Here is a 23302-nt window from a genome sequence, read left to right as displayed (position 1 = left end):
ATAAGCAAGAAGGAACAAAAGGTGAAGCCCGTGTAGCCGAAGCCAGCCAAGGCTGAGCATGTTCCGGAACTGAACCATAGTAGAAACAGCGGCAGAACCAAAACAGTAGAGATACCACCTTCGGGAGGAGATGGCCTAGCCAAAACCTGCAAACCGTGGTACCTACAAAAGGTGACTAAGGAACCGGAAGTAGGAAAACATCCTATCTTCACGGAACGGGAGTCCGACATCGACAACAAAGTCAACCAACAAGGAAGCCACCAATGCCGATGCACCCAAGGGAAATCCTGAGCCGAAGCTTGAGCTTCGACGGAAATCCAGAACGTGTTCGATTGCTGACTAAAGACTGAGAACCAGAATAGCTCAGCTACGAACGCAAACCGAAGTCACAGTTGCTGGTGGTAAACTGATGAATGAGATGACCGGAAACCGGAAAACCATCCAACCGGAAAAAGACCTGACTCATCCCCCTACTGACGGTCGTGAATAGGGGAAACGTCCAGGGCCACCTGAACTGAATAGGCAGTAAACGCAACACCCAACAGGTAAAGTGAAGACTGCCCCGGCTGAGGCTGAAAGCCTAAATGCCCGTAGGCCAGCCGCTGTTCCTCACCCACCGACCTCCGGAGGAGTGTCAGGAAGAGGAGAAGTGTATCCGAACAGAGCCGGAAATGCAGCAGACAAAACCGCAAAAAACGGAAGCGAAAGTTGCATAGCGTAGACTGAGGCCGGAAGCCCAAACGCCCGTAGGCCAGTCCTCTGTCAACTCCAGTCAAAACCGCAACGTGTACTTGAAATGGAGGACTTATGCTTCCAGTAAAACCGGAAACACCACGCCGACAACGGCTGCCGCACTTGTGAAACACAAATGCCCACGACGGAACAAGAGTGAGACAGAACAGAAGAGGACTGGGGCCGGAACCCGAACGCCCGTAGGCCAGTCCTCGATCAACCCCAGACAAGCCACTACGTGCGCTTGTGATGGAGAACCTATGCTTCCAGACAGGAAGTGTAGGAGGCCGAAACCCCGTCCGGGAAAACCTTCGACGTGACCTCTGCCGCAGCTTAGAGGACAGCGTTAAGCCTTTTTCCCAATAACCAGCACGTGTGGAATCGCTGACGACAGACTGAATGTCCGACACAACCGGCGAAAAAACCGAAGTCCACGTACTGGTGGAAGGCCGGTGAAACGGCATAACCGGAAAACCGGAAATCCGTCCCCCTCGACGTCGTCCTAACTCATGCCTCGACCAGGCTAAGAGAGAGAAGACGGCAAGTCTGCAGCCGCAGGAACCGGAACGGCAGTCGACGCGACAACCGAAGGTTGAAACGCTGACTACATCGGCCAGGGCTGAGACAACACCTGCCCGAAGGGCTGGCGTTGCTCCTCAGCTACCGACATCCGGGAGGAAGTGGAAGCGAAAGGAGCAGTAAATCCGGGCGGAGCCGGAAAGCACAAGACGAGACCGCGAAAAGCGGAAGCGCCGAATGCGAGGACGGAGGCCAGCAGCCCGAATGCCCTAAAGGCAACGTCCGGTCAACCCCGGAAACGACCACAGCGGGTGCGTACGTCAGAGGACCTATGCTTCCAGCGAGTGCCGGAAGCGCAGCGCCAGAAACGGCTACCGCCATTGCTCCGCCACACAATGGTCTTCAAGGAAGCCAGGGTGTGACTGAACAGAGGACGAATGCCCGGGGGGCAACGTCCGGTCAACTCCGGAAACGACCACAGCGGGTGCGTACGTCAGAGGACCTATGCTTCCAGCGAGTGCCGGAAGCGCAGCGCCGGAAACGGCTACCGCCACTGCTCCGCCACACAATGGTCCTCGAGGAAACCAGGGTGCGACTGAACAGAGGACGAATGCCCGGGGGGCAACGTCCGGTCAACCCCGGAAACGACCACAGCGGGTGCGCACATCGGGGGACCTGGTCAACCCCGGAAACGACCACAGCGGGTGCGTACATCGGGGGACCTATGCTTCCGGCGAGTGCCGGAAGCGCAGCAGTCGGAAACGGCTAGACAACTCCGGAAACGACCCCAGCGGGTGCGTACGTCGGAGAAGTAGCCGGAACCAACTGCCGCCATTGCTCAGCCACACAATGGTCTTCAGTGAAGCCAGGGTGCGACTGAACAGGGGTTTGCGGGTCGTGAACCCGCCGAAAAGAGCTGTGTCCCAGCAGGGACTGTCCGACGGCCTCACGAGGGCCTGTGGACCAGCTCGACTTACTTGAATCGCCAACCACAGCGGTAGAAGACGAAGAAGCAAAACATCCGCCCTAGACAACGTCTCGGCCGGAAGCGTCAAAGAAGCCAACAAGGTGACGTCGCCCACAGACAGCGGGACCAACGGAAGACGCAGGCTTGGAACGCGAAAATTCCTTCACAAAGATAACTCAGACACCTGATCTGCTAACGGCAGAGAAGGCGAGGAGAAGAAACAGGACGTACAACAGTATATGACTGCCCCACAAAGTGTTTGTTCGAGGCAGAAAGAGTAACGAACAAAACATAACAAACATGTTAAATTCGAAACCACGACAAGTCCTACGGACTGGAAGATACCTGCTAAAGCCTAGCCAAGTAACTGTCAGCGACGCTGATACACAAAATGGCGGCCAAGCGATAAGTTACTGGACAAAATTTAGAAGTCCAAAACGGACGAAAATTAAGCAATAACAAAAATTCCTGTCAAAGTAATGACGAAATATGAAATGGCTTACCAACTAACAAAGCAGAAGGCAAAACGCAGGTAAAGTAAGGAGAACCTCACCATAACATAGGCCTAGCCACCGAAATAAGCTGTCAGGAAAGCTGAGCAACCGAAAGTGGCGGCCACACGATAAGTTACTGAAACGCATTTAGGAGTCCAAACGGACAAAAAGTCAGCAACTATAGATAAATTCCTGTCAAACTAAAGACAAGAAGGAACAAGCTTACCAACTAAACAAAGCAGCAAGCAAGTAAGAAGGTAAAATTACGTTTACCTCCAAAATACATCGGCCTAGCCACAAAAACTGTCAACTCATGCTGACAACAAAAATGGCGGCCAACAGTAGTCACTGAAATATCACAGGTCCAAACACGGACGAAAATCAGCAACTACAACAAATTTCCTGTCAAAATAATGACCAAAATGGAAAGAGCTCACCAACTACGAAGCAGGAGGCAAGATAGACGGTAACGTGGCCGGTGGGTGTCAAAACAACACCAACAGCGCAGCCACAGGGGAGCCCAAAAATACAACAACCTGCTCCCTCGAAAGCTGTAAGGTCGAATGATATGAACCACGTGTTCAGTAGCAGTAGTGACATGGCATGCACGAGGGGAGGTAACTCCCCGGGTGTATGGGCATTACCATGGCTACGTTTACACTTTTGTGGTTGGGGTTGCTTCCCTTAGACGGTTAGCCTGTACAGAACCTAGCATCTCCGATTGTGTCAATGCTACATGTGATTCGGAGTAGGAATATGTAATTTAATAAATATTTTAACATCGAGGGGGAATCGAAACGAGGGTCGTGTTGTATGTGCGTGTGTGTGTGCGTGTGTGTGTGTGTCTGTGTGTGTGTGTAGAGCGATTCAGACTAAACTACTGGACCGATCTTTATGAAATTTGACATGAGAGTTCCTGGGTATGAAATCCCCGAACGTTTTTTTCATTTTTTTGATAAATGTCTTTGATGACGTCATATCCGGCTTTTCGTGAAAGTTGAGGCGGCACTGTCACGCCCTCATTTTTCAACCAAATTGGTTCAAATTTTGGTCAAGTAATCTTCGACGAAGCCCGGACTTCGGTATTGCATTTCAGCTTGGTGGCTTAAAAATTAATTAATGACTTTGGTCATTAAAAATCTGAAAATTGTAAAAAAAAATAAAAATTTATAAAACGATCCAAATTTACGTTTATCTTATTCTCCATCATTTGCTGATTCCAAAAACATATAAATATGTTGTATTCGGATTAAAAACAAGCTCTGAAAATTAAATATATAAAAATTATTATCAAAATTAAATTGTCCAAATCAATTTAAAAACACTTTCATCTTATTCCTTGTCGGTTCCTGATTCCAAAAACATATAGCTATGATATGTTTGGATTAAAAACACGCTCAGAAAGTTAAAACAAAGAGAGGTACAGAAACGCCTGCTATCCTTCTTAGCGCAACTGTACCCCGCTCTTCTTGTCAATTTCACTGCCTTTGCCATGAGCGGTAGACTGACGATGCTACGAGTATACGGTCTTGCTGAAAAATGGCATTGCGTTCAGTTTCATTCTGTGAGTTCGACAGCTACTTGACTAAATATTGTATTTTCGCCTTACGCGACTTGTTTCTCAATTCTATTTGTGTTTTAGTTTCTTATTTGTTTTTTGCTTTATTACTTCAGCTGATTTCTATGAAATGGCAGAGATGCTTCTTGGTTCTTTTTGTGTGCGAGTGTCTTTTTACATTTAGTCAAGTTTTGACTAAATGTTTTAACATAGAGCATTAGAGGGGGAATCGAAACGAGGGTCGTGGTGTATGTGTGTCTGTCTGTCTGTGCGTGTGTGTGTGTAGAGCGATTCAGACCAAACTACTGGACCGATCTTTATGAAATTTGACATGAGAGTTCCTGGGTATGAAATCCCCGAACGTTTTTTTCATTTTTTTGATAAATGTCTTTGATGGCGTCATATCCGGCTTTTCGTGAAAGTTGAGGCGGCACTGTCACGCCCTCATTTTTCAACCAAATTGGTTGAAATTTTGGTCAAGTAATGTTCGACGAAGCCCGGACTTCGGTATTGCATTTCAGCGTGGTGGCTTAAAAATTAATTTATGACTTTGGTCATTAAAAATCTGAAAATTGTAAAAAAAAAATAAAAATTTATAAAACGATCCAAATTTACGTTCATCTTATTCTCCATAATTTTCTGATTCCAAAAACATATAAATATGTTATATTTGGATTAAAAACAAGCTCTGAAAATTAAATATATAAAAATTATTATTAAAATTAAATTGTCCAAATCAATTTAAAAACACTTTCATCTTATTCCTTGTCGGTTCCTGATTCCAAAAACATATAGATATGATATGTTTGGATTAAAAACACGCTCAGAAAGTTAAAACAAAGAGAGGTACAGAAAAGCGTGCTATCCTTCTTAGCGCAACTACTACCCCGCTCGTCTTGTCAATTTCACTGCCTTTGCCATGAGCGGTGGACTGACGATGCTACGAGTATACGGTCTTGCTGAAAAATGGCATTGCGTTCAGTTTCATTCTGTGAGTTCGACAGCTACTTGACTAAATGTTGTATTTTCGCCTTACGCGACTTGTTTATTTTTTATTATTACTTCAGCTGATATGCATGAAATGGCAGAAATGCTTCTTCGTTCTTTTTGTGTGCGAGTCTCTTTTTTATTTTTTATTATTACTTCAGCTGATTTGCATGAAATGGAAGAGATGCACCGTGCCTGTCAGGACAGGTGACACTGTACCTGTGGCCGGAGCAGAGGTGGCAGCGGCACCAAAGAGCGAAGTTCCACCGGCAGAGGTCGCTGCAAAGGCACCATAAGGCGGTGGTGGTGCAGTGGACGTGGCACCAGCAGGTCCTTCACCAGCTGCGGCGGTGGGAGAGGCGGTGCTGACAGCAGACGCGGTGGTGCTGGAGGCAGCTGTTGTGGTCACTGTGTCTGCAACAGTCAGACATACAGGTTGTCTAATAATCATTGAGAATTAGTATTTCATTTGTCATTTTCATAACTTTATTGTCCCATCCCTGGGAAATTCAGGTCGCTTCCTTCCAGTGGAAAGCTAGCAGCAACAGAGTGGCGCTACCCAGGTGTGTGCGTGTTTAGGTGTAATCAGCCACCTGCTGAGGTGGAATATGGATACCGTCTCTGAGTCTGCACATAAAGTTGACCCGTGTCCGTCCCGGCCTGGATTCGAACCCGTGATCCTAGGATCACAAGTCCAGTGCTCTGCCTTCTTCTTCTTCAGCGTTCCAGAATTGTCTGGTTACGAGTGAGCTCGTTTGCCCATTTGGGTTCCCCACACTATACTCTGAGAGCATAGTCAGCTTCACTCCGCTTTCGTTGAGTAGGCATGCTGGGTATTTTCGTGTTTATATAACCCACCGAACTCTGACATATGGACTACAGGATCTTTTCTGTGTGCACTTGGTCTTGTGCTTGCGTGTACACACGAAGGGGGTTAGGTCACTAGCAGGTCTGCACATAAGTTGACCTGGAAGATCGGAAAAATCTCCACTCTTAACCCACCAGGCGGCAGCGACCGGGATTCGAACTCACGACCTCCTGATTAGGAGGCTGACGTCTTACCACCACGCCACTGCGCCCGTCAGTGCTCTACCAACTGAGCTACCAACTTGTACTAACTGTAATATTTACAGCACAAATATACAGAGGAGTGCTAGGGCTGCATAATGTTCAAACCTGAAACTGAAAATCCTAGAAGCTTATTTTGCAACCAAGGGCAATACCTGTCGTCTGGTAGAGCCAAAAAGAGATAATTCACAAATCGAACGTGGTTTTCAGATGGAGCACTCCATAACCTTCACAGTAATATATACTATGCCTTGACTTCTGTATGTTATTGTTATGAACATGTACAACTTGTTTGAAATCAGAGGCAACATTCTCACACAGACAAACTGTATTTAACTGGGCTGCATTATGTCCAAACCTAAAACTGAAAATCATTGAAGCTCTAAACCATGGCATACATTGCTGGAAATGTTGAAACACAGAGCTATGTCTGAGAATCCCGTAGAAAATCAATTTTTGAACTTTTCCCCAGGAAACCTGGACATGGAATAAACTAAAAAGTTGACTAAATGTTTTAACATAGAGGGGGGAATCGAGACGAGGGTCGTGGTGTGTGCGGGTGTGTGTGTGTGTGTGTGTGTGTGTGTGTAGAGCGATTCAGAGTAAACTACTGGACCGATCTGTATGACATTTTTCATGAGAGTTCCTGGGTATGATATCCCCGGACGTTTTTTTCTTTTTTTCGATAAATGTCTTTGATGACGTCATATCCGGCATTTTGTAAAAGTTGAGGCGGCACTGTCACACCCTCAATTTTCAATCAAATTGATTGAAATTTTGGCAAAGCAATCTTCGACGAAGGCCGGACTTTGGCATTGCATTTCAGCTTGGAGGCTTAAAATTTAATTAATGACTTTGGTCATTAAAATTCTGAAAATTATAATTAAAATTATGTTTTTATAAAACGATCCAAAATTACGTTTATCGTATTCTTCATCATTTTCTGATTCCAAAAACATATAATTATGTTATAATCGGATTAAAAACAAGCTCTGAAAATTAAAAATATAAAAATTATGATTAAAATTAAATTTCCGAAATCGATTTAAAAACAATTTCATCTTATGCCTTGTCCGTTCCTGATTCCAAAAACATATAGATATGATATGTTTCGATTAAAAACACGTTCAGAGAGTTAAAAAGAATAGAGATATAGAAAAGCGGACTATCCTCGCTTTTCTGTATTGTTAATTTCACTGCCTTTGCCACGAGCGGTGGACAGACGATGCTACGAGTGTACGGTCTTGCGGAAAAAATGCTTTGCGTTCAGTTGCATTCTTTGAGTTCGACTGAGCTTGACTAAATGTTGTATTTTCACCTTACGCGACTTGTTTTTTCTTTTCATTTTGAAATTTATGATACAGGTGAATGTGGTAAGCATACAACACAAAACAAAAATCCATCAAAGAGATTAAAGGCTAGTTTTGTTTGTTAGCCGAGCCTGGAGGGTTAAGGGTGGAGATTTTTCATGGGGGTAAAAACGGTCATACACGCAAAAACCCACTCGTGCAATAAACACGAGTGTACGAGGGAGTTTCAGCCCATGAACGCAGGAGAAGAAGAAGAAACTCTCTGCCTACTCATAAAGAGAGTAAAAACACCAGCCCTGACCTGTAGTGCTGTCCACAGTACCAGCAGTAGCAGTTGGATCTGGTATGGAAAGCATTGCAGACTTTCCAAACCCAGAACCTTGAGACGACGACGACACAGTGGCATCACCACCACCGTTGGCCGCCGTGGTAGCAGTCTCCGTCTTCTTCAGCAGGGAAGAGAAGCTAGGAGCAGCGCCTGAGCTCCCAAAGACAGACGAACCACCACCGAAGAGGGTGGTGGTGGTGGTGGCGGTGGCACTGGTGGTGGTGGATGCAGCACCAGTGAAGCTGAAGCCTGATGCAGAGTCTGCCGCCTTACTGCCTGCTGTCGCAAAGAATCCCACTGGGGGAGAACCTAGCAAAAGAGAAGGAAAGCATAATGCAGACCTGGGAACCCCTGTTTTGCACTTGGAGCATTCTCAAAGAAACTTGGCCAATTTTCAGAAAAATGTGTACTCCACACAGGATTCGAACATCCAAAATACTGGATCGGCTTCGAGATGCACTTGTGACGAAAAGTAGTCTAGGGATTTTTTTATCGTATTTTTTTTCCATCGACCGTACTGATCGTATTTAAGACAATCAAACGTACAAAATACGGCAAAATCGTATGGGTTCCCAGGTCTGATAATGCTCCAGTATGTTGCAAACAAGAACTTGACAAGGGCATCATGCTTTCCATTTTTGTCAACTTTCATCTTTCAGATTAACGGAAGAAAAAATATCGTGAAAATAAGAACCAGCCAGACATCAAAACAAAACCTCTACTTTCCTTTTCTTAGAAGGAAGGAAGATGACAGAGTAAGAAAGGGATAAAAGGGTTGCCTGTGTCATTATGTCACTGCAAGTGTGCGACTATGTGTGTGTGTGTGTGTGTGTGTGTGTGTGTGTGTGTGTGTGTGTGTGTGTGTGTGTGTGTTGGTGTGTGTGTGTGTGCAACTGTGTGTGTGTGTGTGTGTGTGTTGGTGTGTGTGTGTGTGTGTGTGTATGTGTGTGTGTGTTGGTGTGTGTGTGTGTGTGTTGGTGTGTGTGTGTGTGTTAGTGTGTGTGTGTCTGTGTGTGTTGGTGTGTCTGTGTCTGTGTGTGTGTGTTGGTGTGTGTGTGTGTGTGTTGGTGTGTGTGTGTGTGTGTGTGTGTTGGTGTGTGTGCGACTGTGTGTGTGTGTGTGTGTGTGTGTGTGTGTGTACATGCACGCTCGCATGCATGCATGTGTGTTTGATAGAGAAGAAAAGGGGAGAAACAAAACTGAATACAAAAAACTCCAATTCTTGCTTTTTGATTCTGAATTTTGGAACGTTAGCAGTCTACCTGTTTTGGGATTTTTGAATAAACACCAGCAACTTACTGGGAGCAGAGACAGCAGGGGCAGACATAGCACCAAACGTGGACCCAGCCCCAAACAGCCCAGCTCCTGGGGCGGAAGACGCAGTGGCGGAAGGCAAGGTGCTGAATCCAAACAAACCACCGCCCGCTGGCTTGGTCGCTGTGCTGCCGCCTGTTGCAGATGTGGAATCTGGCGCTGCAGACTTGGCGCCAAAGAGTCCTGTAGCTGCAGAGGCGGTGGTGGTGGTGGGCTGTGCTGTGGTCTTTGCAGTGGTGAACCCAAACCCTGAAACAGGGTTTAACAGTTTTAAGATACAGCCTTTTTTGTGCGTTGCATTGCGTTTCGTTGCGTTGCATTGGTTTGCATTGCATGTTGTGTTGTGTTGTGTTGTGTGTGTGTTGAGTTGTGTTGTGCATGAGTGCATGCATGTGTGCATGTGTCTGTACTAGAGTGCATGCATGTTTGCATGTGTCTGTACTAGAGTGCACGCATGCACATATGTGTGATTATGTTATGTCTGCGTGTATATATGTGCTTTTATGAAAGCACCTGTGTCGGCATATTTGTGCAAATATCACAGGAACCTCTCCAAAACACAGTCCCAAACCCTAAACAAGGCAGCAAAATGGAACTGAATGTGGTTACAGTAGTACCTGCCATATCCGGTCACCCATTAGTCATTGCAAAGGTGACCGCAAATATCAGGTGGCCGTTCATTACAGGCCCCCTCCTCCTAAAAAAAAACCCAAAAAACACGATCAAGTTTTCATGAAGAAAAGAAAGCGATCATCCACGAGCCGCCGATTCATTGTCTCTGTTAGTTTTGCTTTCGTTTATACATCTTAATTATTTGCGTGTTTAACTCGATCGTCCTGGCTAAGCTATTGTTTCGTATGTTTCTATGTGTGTTGTTTGGATTATTATATATGTATTTGAGTGTCAGATAAACAAGTGTTTCAAACTCACATCAGCTGTGATCGATCCGGAAGTGACTGCCGTAAATGTACATGTATGCGCATGTCTGTATTTACAGTTTGCGCATGCGTAAGTATTCATGTCGTCTGCTCGTGCTGTGCCGTCTGTGCACACAACACACACACACACACACACACACACACACACCACAGGCGCTCGCCCGCGAAAGTGACAAGTGGCCGTTAAGTGGCCGCTCCTGTCGAGTAAGAGGGGCACCTTAGGGCAAAAATCAGTGACCGTTGACCGCGTCAGACAGGTTAACGGCCATTAAGAGTCAATTATAGAAGGAAAACTCATTAGTCATGGGAAAGCTGGCCGCTCCGGGTAGGTTCACGCCCACGAAAGGGCCGGAAATGGAAGGGACTACTGTACTAAAACAAGTGAAAAAGACAATACAAAGATTTTTGTTTTAAACTAGCAATTACCTGTTGAAGAATTTGTCCCAAGCTTGCCGCCAAACACACTGGTGGGTGGGGCCTCTCCAGCTCCAGTCTTGTTCTCCTCTGTACACACACCACCACGCTCACACCTGTAGTCACAGTCTTTCTTCCAATGACAGATCCACTACCCACATCTCTCTTAACACTTTCTACCCCACCTATGTTGACCAAGTTTTTGTTTTAGCTGAGACCAGCTGTGCTGCAGCAGGTCACTCAGAATTGTACTAACTGTGTAGTAACTGTGTATCAACACACTGGAATGCAGGCGTTAGATCGACGTTACAGGAAGCGACTGAAGCTAACAGTCTGAGCGGATACAGAGCCATATGAGTGGGTACGGATATATCTGTACGTGGGAGACAATGAGTTAATACTCAAACTCTAAATTTTAACAGACAATTTCGAAATTTCAATAGGCAAGATCTTTTATCAAGAAAACTGCCACCAAGCATACACTGACCTGCCAATCTTTGCGAAACCTCAAGTGTAGCAATTAAAAAAAATTTGGAAGTTTTAGCCCAGTAAATGGTGTTTTAGTGTAGCATTGTCTACAATTAATTCGCACATCCTCATGTAGGCTATTTTACACAAGAATATATACATTTTTCAAAAAAAGGTCAGTTACAAAAGAAAGAAAAAATAAAGGCCAATAGAGAGCAACTCTTAGACTGGCTTAACAGCGTAGGAATTTATCTTAAAAAGCAGCATGCTATACGCTGAAAGCAGCTCTGCATACATGATAGTGCCTACATTATATTTCCCTTCTTTGAGCGATGTGACGTCAGAGGCCGACTAAAAGTCATATTTAGGAGGGAGACCACCAAAGACACTTCATGAAGCAAACCAAAACAGTTCAACTGATCAGGTTATAAGTAGAGGTTACACGCCGAGTCTCAGTGATTATCAAAAATAATGGTCGAAGTTAGCGGATCATGAAAAATGCGAGCTTTAGCGAGCTTTTTCATGACCGCGAACTGAGACCATTATTTTTGATAATCACTGAGACGAGGTGTGTAACCTCTTTATTCCTCCTTTCTTCAGTTATTCAAAGAAAAGAGGAGTTTTTTTGCGAAAGTTTGATCGAATCCTATTCTCTCAACCAGTCAACCTGCGCAGGCGATCGATTAATGCGCGGTTGTATAGTTCCGTGCAAATCATTCCATTCTGTTAACACTTCTTGTCAGTTTTCCTATTTTAGGCTAAAATCAAGTACACAGATATGCTGTTATTCTGCTGTGGCGGCAAAGGCAGATATTGTGTGTTCTGTATATGTTTTGGTATCGCTTAGGGTAATGTTTTTTCGTCAAATGGGACTAGCAGACGAACTTTTGCACCCGTGTTCCAACGTTAAAAACTGTATGAAGTTCAGTTTTCCGGGGAAAATAGTGTATGAAACCCCTTTATGTTGTTTAAATTGATGAGATGTGTGCATTTGGTTGCGTGTGATCTGTTTATTAAATGAAATATTGTTGAAAACTGACCGTCGGATTGCAGTCTGTTGTCGAAGGAACTGAGTGAAAAGAAGGGGAACTACTCTTGTCGCTAGACAAAGTATGAGTTACTTGCCTTGGGAAATTGCTTGTGATGAACGGCTTGAGCCACGGCAGATGAGATTCAGAAAACAACCGAACTCATGGATTTTATATGGAGATTCATGTGTTCAGGCCTGTAGTTGTTAATTTAAATGCGGTATGTTTGTATTGTTTGCTCCAGAGATGTATACTTCGTACATTAGAGCGTTCTGAACTTTTCAGTCGCAAAAAGTAGTACCGAAACAGAACAACCTCTCAACCCATTGCACTATCGAGGATTCAGGCTGTTGCTGGGTCGTTATTTGTTTGGTTGCTGGGTCATTATCGAAAAATAACTACCCCTACAAGTTTACAGAGGTAAAGAAGCAGAGGGGGGAATAATGCCTTTTTCTGGTAGTTTTGAACGATAACTAGTAAACTACATTCAACACAAACAAATAATAACCAGTAAACTACACTCAACACAAACAAATAATAACCAGTAAACTACACTCAACACAAACAAATAATAACCAGTAAACTACACTCAACACAAACAAATAATAACCAGTAAACTACACTTAACACAAACAAATAATAACCAGTAAACTACACTCAACACAAACAAATTATAACCAGTAAACTACACTCAACACAAACAAATAACAAGTCGCGTAAGGCGAAATTACTACATTTAGTCAAGCTGTGGAACAGTCTGGTTTTCTCTTGTTTTCATCTTATGAACATTCTAAATGTTAGACTAACTTATTGTCTTGTACAGAATAACAACTGTGTGAATGGTGCTATACTGAATGAAAGAGTGTGACATGAAGTTCTTGTACATCATTGTAAAGAGTGTGAATGACGTTTTAGTTTAGATGTCAAGCGCTTAGAGCAAGCCTTTTTAACGAAAGTTTTTGATTTAGCGCTATATAAATGTTCTTATTATTATTATTATTATTAGTGCAAAAGGCAGTGAAGGTGACGAGCCTGTTTGGCGCGGTAGCGGTTGCGCTGTGCTTCATAGCACGCTTTACTGTACCTCTCTTCGTTTTAACTTTGAGCGTGTTTTTAATCCAAACATATCATATCTATATGTTTTTGGAATCAGGAACTGACAAGGAATAAGATGAAATAGTTTTGAAAACGATTTCGGAAATTTAATTTTGATCATAATTTTTATATTTTTAATTTTCAGAGCTTGTTTTTAATCCAAATATAACATATTTATATGTTTTTGGAATCAGAAAATGATGAAGAATAAGATGAATGTAAATCCGGATCGTTTAATAAAAAAATTATTGTTTTTACAATTTTCAGATTTTTAATGACCAAAGTCATTAATTAATTTTTAAGCCACCAAACTGAAATGCAATACCGAAGTCCGGCCTTCGTCGAAGATTGCTTGGCCAAAATGTCAATCAATTTGATTGAAAAATGAGGGTGTGACAGTGCCGCCTCAACTTTTACAAAAAGCCGGATATGACGTCATCAAAGACATTTATCGAAAAAAAGAAAAAAACGTCCGGGGATATCATTCCCAGGAACTCTCATGTCAAATTTCATAAAGATCGGTCCAGTAGTTTAGTCTGAATCGCTCTACACACACACACAGACAGACAGACAGACAGACAGACAGACAGACAGACAGACACACACACACACACACACCATGACCCTCGTCTCGATTCCCCCCTCTATGTTAAAACATTTAGTCAAAACTTGACTAAATGTAAAAACCAGTAACCTACACTCAACACAAACAAATAATAACCAGTAAACTACACTTAACACAAACAAATAATAACCAGTAAACTACACTCAACACAAACAAATTATAACCAGTAAACTACACTCAACACAAACAAATAATAACCAGTAAACTACACTCAACACAAACAAATAATAACCAGTAAACCACACTCAACACAAACAAATAATAACCAGTAAACTACACTCAACACAAACAAATAATAAGGCAAAAAAAAAAAAAAGGTCTGTTTACGGTAACATAGGCCAAAAAAATAGGGTCGGTAGGTCGGGATTTTTTTTTTTTTTTTTTCCCCAAAAAACCATAATTTTACGTTATTTTGCAAAATAAACAAAAGATTTTTTTTTTTTTTCCCCCAAATGCCAAAAATAAGTCAAGGGTCGCGCGAAAAAAATAGGGTCGGTTGGGTTACCGTAAACAGACTTTCTTTTTTGGGCCTAACCAGTAAACTACACTCAACACAAACAATGTCCACAGTCCCCCACCTTGACCGGCAGCATCAGTAGCAGCAAACAGATGTTTTCCAGACAGTTGTGCGGCTAGCAGAGAGTTGCCTGCCGATGACGCAGAGCTGGAAGCAAAACCACTGCTGCCCCTGGCACCACCGGCACCAAAGGCAGCCATAGACCCACCGCCCGCTGTGGGGTCGTTCGCCTCGGAAGCGGGAACGTTGAACAGATTCTTGCTGACCCCTGACCCTGGCATCTTTGATGGCAAGGACAAGGCCGCCTGAAGGCTGGATGCTGGCGTTGCAGAACCTCCGTCTGTCATAGCAAGATTTCAACAACTTAAAAAGTTATTTATAAGGGACACCCAAGTTATTTATAAGGGACACCCAAGTTATGTATAAGGGACACCCAAGTTATTTATATGGGACACTTAAATCAAGCAACACCCTCTCACTTAGTATTCAATTAACAATACTTAAATTGAACAAAAAAGACAAGCAACAGAAAGCAACCTCCATCTGTTCATGCAAGTTTTCAAGAACTTAAAAAGTTATTTATATGGGACACTTAAATCACGCAACACACTCTCACTTAGTACGGTGGAACCCCCCCTTTTGAGACACCCTAATTTAAGACTCGCTTCCTTTCAAGACCCTGTTTTCTCACTTTCTGTTCATAACCTCTGTAAATGCAGTGTCATCATCAGGCGGTAGTCCACCGCATGCAGCGACCCGATATCCCTCCCTGTAAAATCGACAAGTCTGGCAGCGGAACGAAATTCAGATGTGGATGTAGCAGGGAGTACAAGGACGGGGGGCGGCGTGAGAGCACACTGGGACAAGGAACAAGAGTCGGGACAGGCAAAAAAACCAAAGACAAAGAAAACAAAAAAAACACTTGACTCCTGCTCACCAGCGCCATTGAGAGCGAGTTCGGCCGGGTACTCGTACTGGTCCCCAAACCCTTCCTCCTCCTCATCCTCCTCTTCCTCTTCATCCTCCTCATCCTCCTCCTCATAGCCAGCGTAATCTTCATCCTCATCGTAAGTCTCGTCATCATCAGGGACAGAGGTGGGCGTCACGTTCTCGTACCTGAGCTGACTGATGGCGGGGCGGGGGGGAGGAGGGGCGGAGACTGTGGCAGGGGGGGCAGACTGACCAGTGGGATAAGCTGGGAGGGAGGGCGCTGCGTAGCCAAAGGCAGCCGCCTGCATCTGTGGGTTCTGCACAAGGAATTCATATTTCATATTTTTATCATTTCATTGTTGGGAAATGGAGGAATTCCGGAAATAACTCTGTCGGGTTTGTATCGGTTGAGAAAGGGTGAATACCCTTGCTTTTAGTGGGACAAACAATCCACAGGTCAGTCAGTAGCGAGGGGTGTGTCTTACATACTGCTTCAAACAACAAGTCTCCACTGTCTGTAGAAATGCCTACTATGAACTGAGAAAAATTAGCTCCATCCGCCACTGCCTTTCTTCCGATGCTACAAAAACCCTCATTTGCTCTCTCGTTCTTTCAAGGCTAGATTACGGAAATGCCCTTCTTTCTGGTTCATTTGACTATCTCATTGAAAAACTGCAGAAAGTACAGAACAACTCCGCTAGATTAATCACAAAGACCCCTAAAAGACACCACATCACACCTGTTTTGAGATCCCTTCACTGGCTGCCTGTAAGAAGTCGTATTCAATACAAAATTGCATGCATTTGTTTCTCTTTCTTTCATGGTACAGGACCTGCTTATCTCTCTGAGATGTTATCAAAATATTCAAACCTCTCCTCTCTTCGCTCTGCAACAGATACCAATGTACTTAGTAAACCAAAAAGAAACAGAAAATCAACTAACTATGGATTTGAGAGATCCTTCAAGTACCAGGGACCTCTTGTCTGGGAGAAAATCCCCCGGAGCATTAGGGATTCCCAGTCACCATCTGCCTTTAGAACAGCCCTCAAAACACACATGTTTAAGGGGAGAGGTGGCACGAAAAATTTCTACTGGATGTTTGCACTTTTTCTTGCAATATTTGTACGTATTATCAAGCAAAAACACATAAAAAGACTCATTTGTGCAAAAAAATTGCCTGAGGGTCTTTTTATGGGTAAAAACGCTCGATTTTTGACAAAAAAACATGAAACGGTCTATTCAGCTCTAGCGTGATATTTTAGAAATTTCTCAAGCTAACAACCTCATATTTGTTGTTATGAACTCACAAGTAGCGTTTCTCAGTAGTTACAGAGCATTTTTGTGAGTATCAGCCTTAGTTTCCATAAAAAAAAAAAAATTGGCCGACATTATATTTTCGCATGAAAATGCTATGTCAGGCTTTTATTCTAATTCATAAAAAACAAAAAACATAATTTTTTTGAAAAAGCGCTCCTGTAACTACGGGGCGAATTCATTTACAATGATTGGGGTGAAAAAATTGGTAGTCTACCACAAGTAGATGAGAAGTGAAGACCTTCGTCGCGTGGTTACCGTCCTTGAAAATCATATTCTGAGAAAATGGTGATTGAAAGTTTGTGAAATGTTTCTGTAAAAAAGATGAAGACAGATGGCCAAATAAAGATGATATGAGTGCTCCTGTATTGTTCACGGACTTCTTGAAATGGTTCAGTTACTTATTCTCCCCCGTCTCCCATCAGTCCAGCTCCGTACACCTCCCCCTCCTGGTCTTCTTGCTGCTCCAGCTGGCGTTGACGACCCGCACATCTTGCCCTACGGGCTGCCACAGCGGCCACAGCTGTTGCTTTCTCTGCTTTCTGAATCCTAACCTTGTCTTTCTTGGCCAAAGCAGCCTCCATGAGATCAGTTATTGGCAAGCTCATGTGGTCCATGACCTGTGCCAGTGCAAAGTTGCCTCTGTTGAACTTCGCAACAGCCTCAGCGGTGGCTGCTTCCACCCGGCCTTTCCCAACAAAGATTTCTTTGGGGCAGTGTCCCCACATGACATTGTGCAGAGACTCGTTACTGTTCTGGGTTTTGCCATGGGCCACGCGCTTGAGAAGAATGGGATTGGTCATTCTTCTGTAGATGGGCAGAACAGCATGCGAGACTTCCCTGGACAAGGCGGTGCCGTTGTGCTCTGCGTGTGGAGGTGGTGGTTGCTCTTCTGCCCTGGCTCTTTGAAAAAAGCACCATGAGGCTGGCCCAGCTGGACATCTGTCATGGTGAGGGTCCTCGTCCGTTGAAGTTACATGGAAGAAAGTGGCCCAGATCGCCTGCTCCATGGCTCGCTGATCTTCAAGGTTGTTGAGGATCGCGCTACGGAAGTAGTTTTGCAAGCGTTGGCACTTTTCCTTTGTTAGTCGCCCCTCCCCTCTTCCACCAAGCCTTTCATCCTTTGCTGCCTTGCGGAGAGCTGTGCCCATTCTCTTGGGGAGGTGGTTGATACATTCCAGCTTGGTGATGGGACGTGTGGGACCGTAGGGCTGAGCTGCAGCCACAGCATTGAAAGCCGTAGAATCTCCGTCCGACAGCATAGTTCTGTACCTGAGGTTGTGACGCTCAACAGACCTGCAGCACAGTAAAAATCAGAAAACCCATTGTGTAGGCAAGCAAATTGTGCACCTCTACTTCTTGCAGAACACAATTTATGAGTTCAGGATTTGCTTATAAAGTTATAAAGGGGGGGGGGGGGGGGGTGTTGTGTTACAAAATATTTTCACAGTAGTATTGTTTTGTTCTTGTTTTGTTATAAAAGGCTATAAATGAACTTTGTTATTGTCACTAATTCATAATCGAATCTTCGTGCACTCTCTCTCTCTCTCTCTCTCTCTGTTCTGAACTTCAAAAATTAAAAGATAGGCTATGGTGGGGGTATACAGATTATATTCTTACCTTCCCCATAACTCCAACGCTGCATCCCTCTCCATAGACTTTGCAGATCCCTGGTGGTTGATGCTGCACTCAGCCCGGTGTTGCTGCTCCCATCGCAGTTGTTGGGCAGGGGTCATCTCCTCCAATTTCTCCTTATTCATGGCACATGTGTGGCAGTAGGTGGATTTTACAGAGAAGTCGAGCACCAACCCAGTGAGAACGTCAACCACCACTCCTACACCATAATGTGATGAAAAACCCCTTTTATGCCAGGTGCCATCAAAGGCAACATCTACCCAAAGAATACCGTCATCTTCTTCCCAGGCAGCGTCTTCATCCTCTTCGTCAAACTGGACATCTGCTCTACCTTGAGGAAAGGTCTGCCTGTATGCAACATTTACATGCTCAACAGTTTCCACCAGTGTGACATTTGTTACGGCCAAGATGCTGGCATTGACCTTTTTATCAATTCTTTGATATGAGCTTTTGTTCATCACGGGAATGCCCAACACTGTGCACAGCTTTTCCACACTTGAGTACCCACTGCCAATCTCATGCGAGTATAGGACAATCTGTTTGTTCACGTCAAAGGGAACATTCTTCATGTGGTTGCGGTTGCTCTCTCTAGGTGAAGAAAATTCTGACCGTCTGTACTGGCAGCTGTCACAGCAAAGTGCTAACTCTTGGGACAAGCCCATGGATTCTCCAACGCGTATCGTTAAATGTCCTGCTTCGCATTCCGGGCACTTCACATCCGATAATAGCGAGTTGAGCTGACCACACTCAACGATACACCATGTACGTTTCGGTTCAGCAGGCACATCGGCTGGCACTTGTGCGTTCTGCAAGTCATCGGCACCACTGAATCTTCTTAGCTTCTTCGCAGAGGCTGAAGCACCCTCTATTTCCTGCTGGTTGTCGTGTATATCGCACAACACTGGCCGAGGTTCGACTTGAAGTCGATGAGAAAAATGTGCATCACCTCCACCATCCAAAACGACACACTCCGCTGCGCCAACTTCGCGGGGCGCGTTTTCATCGCCCGTGGACTTTTCTTGTTCGGCTATTCGAGCTAATGCAAGCTGCTTCTTCCTCTTGCCCGATGCCTGCCCCACAAACCTCTTTCTATCGTTGAATTTTGCAGTGAACATTGCTGGCCGACTGATAGACGGTAGTGTAATTCGATCGACAAACCGATGTTGTGTTTACAGCGGATAAGGCTTGTTGCGCATGCGCCAGTAGCCATGGTAAGTTACAATGACCAACCAGAGAAGAGCTCTCATAGATCGACGGTCAATCTTGCAAATCCGGGAATTCCTGTCGCGGATAGTATGCTTGTGCTCTGACAGTTGAGCGAAAATAACGGGCTATTTTGGGGTATTGTTGACGTCACCAGCAAACGGGAATTCCCGATGGATCGTGTCGAGTGCAACGAGTTTGTCTTCTTGGAAGAAAAGTGGCTGTTTCAAGCCCTTGAAAACATCGATTTTTCAGCAAGTTTTCTGACTTTTATCACTCATGCATGTGCACTCACTTTGAAATTCATCACTTTATTGCAAAAAATACGATACAATTGACAAAATAAACATGACACAATGAATCTAGGGTGTTCAAAGTACCTAATATTGCAGGAAACCCAAAACACATTTTGGAAGGATTTTAGTAAAAAAATTCGTGCCACCTCTTCCCTTAAGTTAGACCTCTGAAGGAGATCCCATGATCGGTGAGTCATCGGCGCTGCCACGTGTATTATATACTAAAGTGTGGCGTTCATGAGGATGTGTATGTGCCTGTGTGTGTTGTACTAGAATAACGTATGCGTACATGGAATGACATTGCGGGTTACCTGAACATTGACAATGACGAAAGAAAGATTGTGTGTGAGTGTGTGCGCGCGCGTGTGTGTGTGTGTGTGTGTGTGCGTGTGTGTGTGCGTGCGTGTGTGGGTGGGTGTGACCATGTTTGAATTTATTCGGATTTAGTTCTCTTTCCTTGTTTGTATTATGATTGTGTAAGTGTAAAGCGCTCTGGGCTCGTCACCACGAGGTTTACGCGCTATATAAGTAATCGTTATTATTATTATTATTATTAAACACGCTGACAAGGAGCATGTGTGATTAAACATTCTGGAAAAATCAATCAACAGGTGCTTTGATGCATTAGGCGTAAGCCAAAGAAGTTACCAAGTGGAAATATGTTTGGCAAGATCTTAGCGGCTGTGTGACCTTGCAATTAAGTAGACACTGGCCTTGACTTGTGACCCAAGGTCAATGACCAATATTTTCAGCTGAGAGCAGCTTCCTGTCCTCGTTTATTTACACTGATTTTCTGACTCCGGTCAATGACCAAGTTTTCAACTGAGAACCATGCTTACTTTCTTTTCTTTGGTGTTTAACGTCGTTTTCAACCACGAAGGTTATATCGCGACGGGGAAAGGGGGGAGAGGGCATAGAGCCACTTGTCAATTGTTTCTTGTTCACAAAAGCACTAATCAAAAATTTGCTCCAGGGGCTTGCAACGTAGTACAATATATGACCTTACTGGGAGAATGTAAATTTCCAGTACAAAGGACTTAACATTTCTTACATACTGCTTGACTAAAATCTTTACAAACATTGACTATATTCTATACAAGAAACACTTAACAAGGGTAAAAGGAGAAACAGAATCCGTTAGTCGCCTCTGACGCTGGGGAGCATCGGGTAAATTCTTCCCCCTAACCCGCGGGGGGAACTGAGAACCATGCCTAGGATGTCTGAGAGGGATGGTCCCAGGAAACGTCGTGACAACGTCATGGTAGCAGAAACATGCATATCATTACAGAGAGTGTAATGTTTCTTTGTATAACGATGTGGGTGCATGTGTACTCTTCTTTAGTCAAACACAATGCGCTACCGGTCAACAGGGCGCAGGCGTCACGAGTTAAAGAAAAGTTTCGCCTTATAGTGCCGAAAGTACGATAAATGATTGTAACTGTCAGCCTTTTTGATTTGACCACAACAATTTAGGCAAATGGACGAATTCTTGAAATCTTTTCTTTCTTTATTTGGTGTTTAACGTCGTTTTCAACCGTTCAAGGTTATATCGCGATGGGGAAAAGGGGGGGATGGGATAGAGCCACTTGTTAATTGTTTCTTGTTCACAAAAGCACTAATCAAAAAATTGCTCCAGGGGCTTGCAACGTAGTACAATATATGACCTTACTGGGAGAATGCAAGTTTCCAGTACAAAGGACTTAACATTTCTTACATACTGCTTGACTAAAATCTTTACAAATTCTGGAAATGACTCTGCTGGGTGTGTATGGGTTGTGAAAGAGTGAGTAACCTTGCTTTACTCAGACAAACATCACGTGGCTCTTGAGACACACCCTCTCGCTAGTGACTGGCTTGTCTGAGCTTCAAGCTGCATAATTCTGCTGAACGGTCGAAGAGCAGTGACAGAGTAATTTCCAACAATCGTCTATTTCTGGTACTCTGTGCAATAAATATTCTGTGTTGTGTAAAACAGTACCTTAAAGATAGCGCCTGACCCTGCTTGTGCAGTTGCAGGGGCAAAGGCAAAGATTTGTGCAATAAATATTCTGTATTTTGTAAAACAGTACCTTAAAGATAGCGCCTCACCCTGACCCTGCTTGTGCAGTTGCAGGGGCAAAGGCAAAGATCTGTGCAATAAATATTCTGTATTGTGTAAAACAGTACCTTAAAGAGAGCGCCTGACCCAGCTTGTGTAGGTGGAGGGGCAAAGGAGTAGCCTGGCTGGGGAGCCATGCTATTGGACGTTTCAGCCACGCTGGCCTTGGGCTTGAAAAAGGCCACGCCAGAGAAGGACGTGGGTGCAGCAGGCTGCATCATTTTCGGAGCGTCCCTCACGGGGAGCAGTGCGACCACTGCCGGTGTGGAGGTGAAGACCGGTGCTGGTCGATTCTCCGCTTGGCTGGCTGCCGTCAGGCCGTTCTCTTCTGGGTCTACGAGGAAGAAGCAAGTGAAATTAGGGGATGCAGCCCATTCAGGTTGGATAGGTTGGTTATCATTGTTTATCGTCTCTTCAGCACTTAATGCGATTTGAGACTGATGCAAGTTTGTTTCTTTTTTCAGTTCTGCCCATTCAGAATATTCTTTGCAAGACTGTCTTGCTTGACAGAGTGCAATTGCGGCAGAGGAGAGTTTTTCCCTATTGTATGCCCGTACATTTGTTTTCACATTCTCCTTTGAGTCAAATGGAAACTCTTATCAGGCATGAGATATTGAAATTGTATGAAAACAACAAAATAAAAAATCTGACTACAACACCTCCAAAATCAATCAGCCAATTCTAGCTATCATTTGGCCAACAGCAGAATATCTCAAAAACTTTTCTCTGAGATGCCCCATCCCTTCCCCAATACAAGCACAAACAACACAAGCGAGAAGACAAAGGTACCTGGAGCACTGGCGTTGGCAGCACTGAAGGAGCCATCACTGCTGATGTTGGAGAGTGTTTGCAGCTCGCTTCTCATTGACACCAGGCGCGATTGGGACAGGGAGGCTGAACAGACATGTGATAATTAAAGGCACAATGCAGCTCACAGCCTTCGTTTTGCGTTTTTGTTGCAGCTGAGTGCATTTACAGTTCAAAAATCCTCCTATGGTAGTAAAACAAACCCAAAACTACCCAACGACGACATCTGTGAAGCTCGACAGTTTCTTGTTCACGCGAGTGCATAAATTAACCTAGTTAATACTTGGTGTTTGGTCGGAGTTCGATTCAACTGAGTGATTCCGGCCTCCATTTTGTTTTACATAAACTCATGATGACGTCTGACACAGTTTGCTAGTGACGTGTCTTTTTGTGCATGATGTGGTGATCTACCTTATCTAAATTTAGATCCAAAAATAGGTCAAGACCAGCCGGGTCTGAGTACGAAATTAATTCGTAAAAAAATTGCAGTTCTTGACTCTTTGGGTGCAAGTCAATGAAACTTGGTAGTTCTTCTAACGGATAGCTGCCTGAGGTATGACTAAAAGCCCCAGGGGCTCCGTGCACCTGGATTTGACAAGTTCAGTACCGTACTTTCCGGGTCATAAGGCGCGACTTTTTTCCTCGAGTTTGACCCCT

The 23302-nt window shown here is 44.3% G+C and overlaps 2 protein-coding genes across 5 annotated transcripts in view; both read right to left on the bottom strand.

Moving 5' to 3' along the window:
* Positions 1–23302, bottom strand: part of LOC138948739 (nuclear pore complex protein Nup214-like) — a 78101-nt gene that overhangs the window by 16229 nt on the left and 38570 nt on the right. For all 4 annotated transcript variants that reach the window (XM_070320343.1, XM_070320344.1, XM_070320347.1 and 1 more), the window contains 8 exons: positions 22628–22732; positions 21907–22172; positions 15300–15609; positions 14424–14702; positions 10642–10719; positions 9263–9526; positions 7937–8272; positions 5477–5671 (listed from right to left, as the gene is read on the bottom strand). In XM_070320343.1, coding sequence (XP_070176444.1) covers positions 5477–5671; positions 7937–8272; positions 9263–9526; positions 10642–10719; positions 14424–14702; positions 15300–15609; positions 21907–22172; positions 22628–22732 — 1833 coding nt within the window. The remainder of the gene's footprint in view (positions 1–5476; positions 5672–7936; positions 8273–9262; positions 9527–10641; positions 10720–14423; positions 14703–15299; positions 15610–21906; positions 22173–22627; positions 22733–23302) is intronic.
* On the bottom strand, positions 16350–19356 carry LOC138948300 (uncharacterized). Its single transcript, XM_070319813.1, has 2 exons — positions 18227–19356; positions 16350–17902 (listed from the first exon to the last, which is right to left on the bottom strand). Exons 1-2 carry the CDS (start codon positions 19354–19356, stop codon positions 17008–17010), a joined length of 2025 nt encoding a protein of 674 aa, XP_070175914.1. The 3' UTR covers positions 16350–17007.

This window comes from Littorina saxatilis, linkage group LG15, assembly GCF_037325665.1.
Source record: "Littorina saxatilis isolate snail1 linkage group LG15, US_GU_Lsax_2.0, whole genome shotgun sequence".
NCBI lineage: Eukaryota > Metazoa > Mollusca > Gastropoda > Littorinimorpha > Littorinidae > Littorina > Littorina saxatilis.
This window is presented reverse-complemented; position numbering and strand designations above follow the sequence as displayed.

Coding starts and splice junctions, on each gene's coding strand:
- LOC138948300 (XM_070319813.1), bottom strand. CDS start 19,356: ATGTTCACTGCAAAATTCAACGATAGAAAGAGGTTTGTGGGGCAGGCA. Junction 17,903..18,226: donor GCGTTGGAGTTATGGGGAAG/GTAAGAATATAA, acceptor ACTGTGCTGCAG/GTCTGTTGAGCGTCACAACC.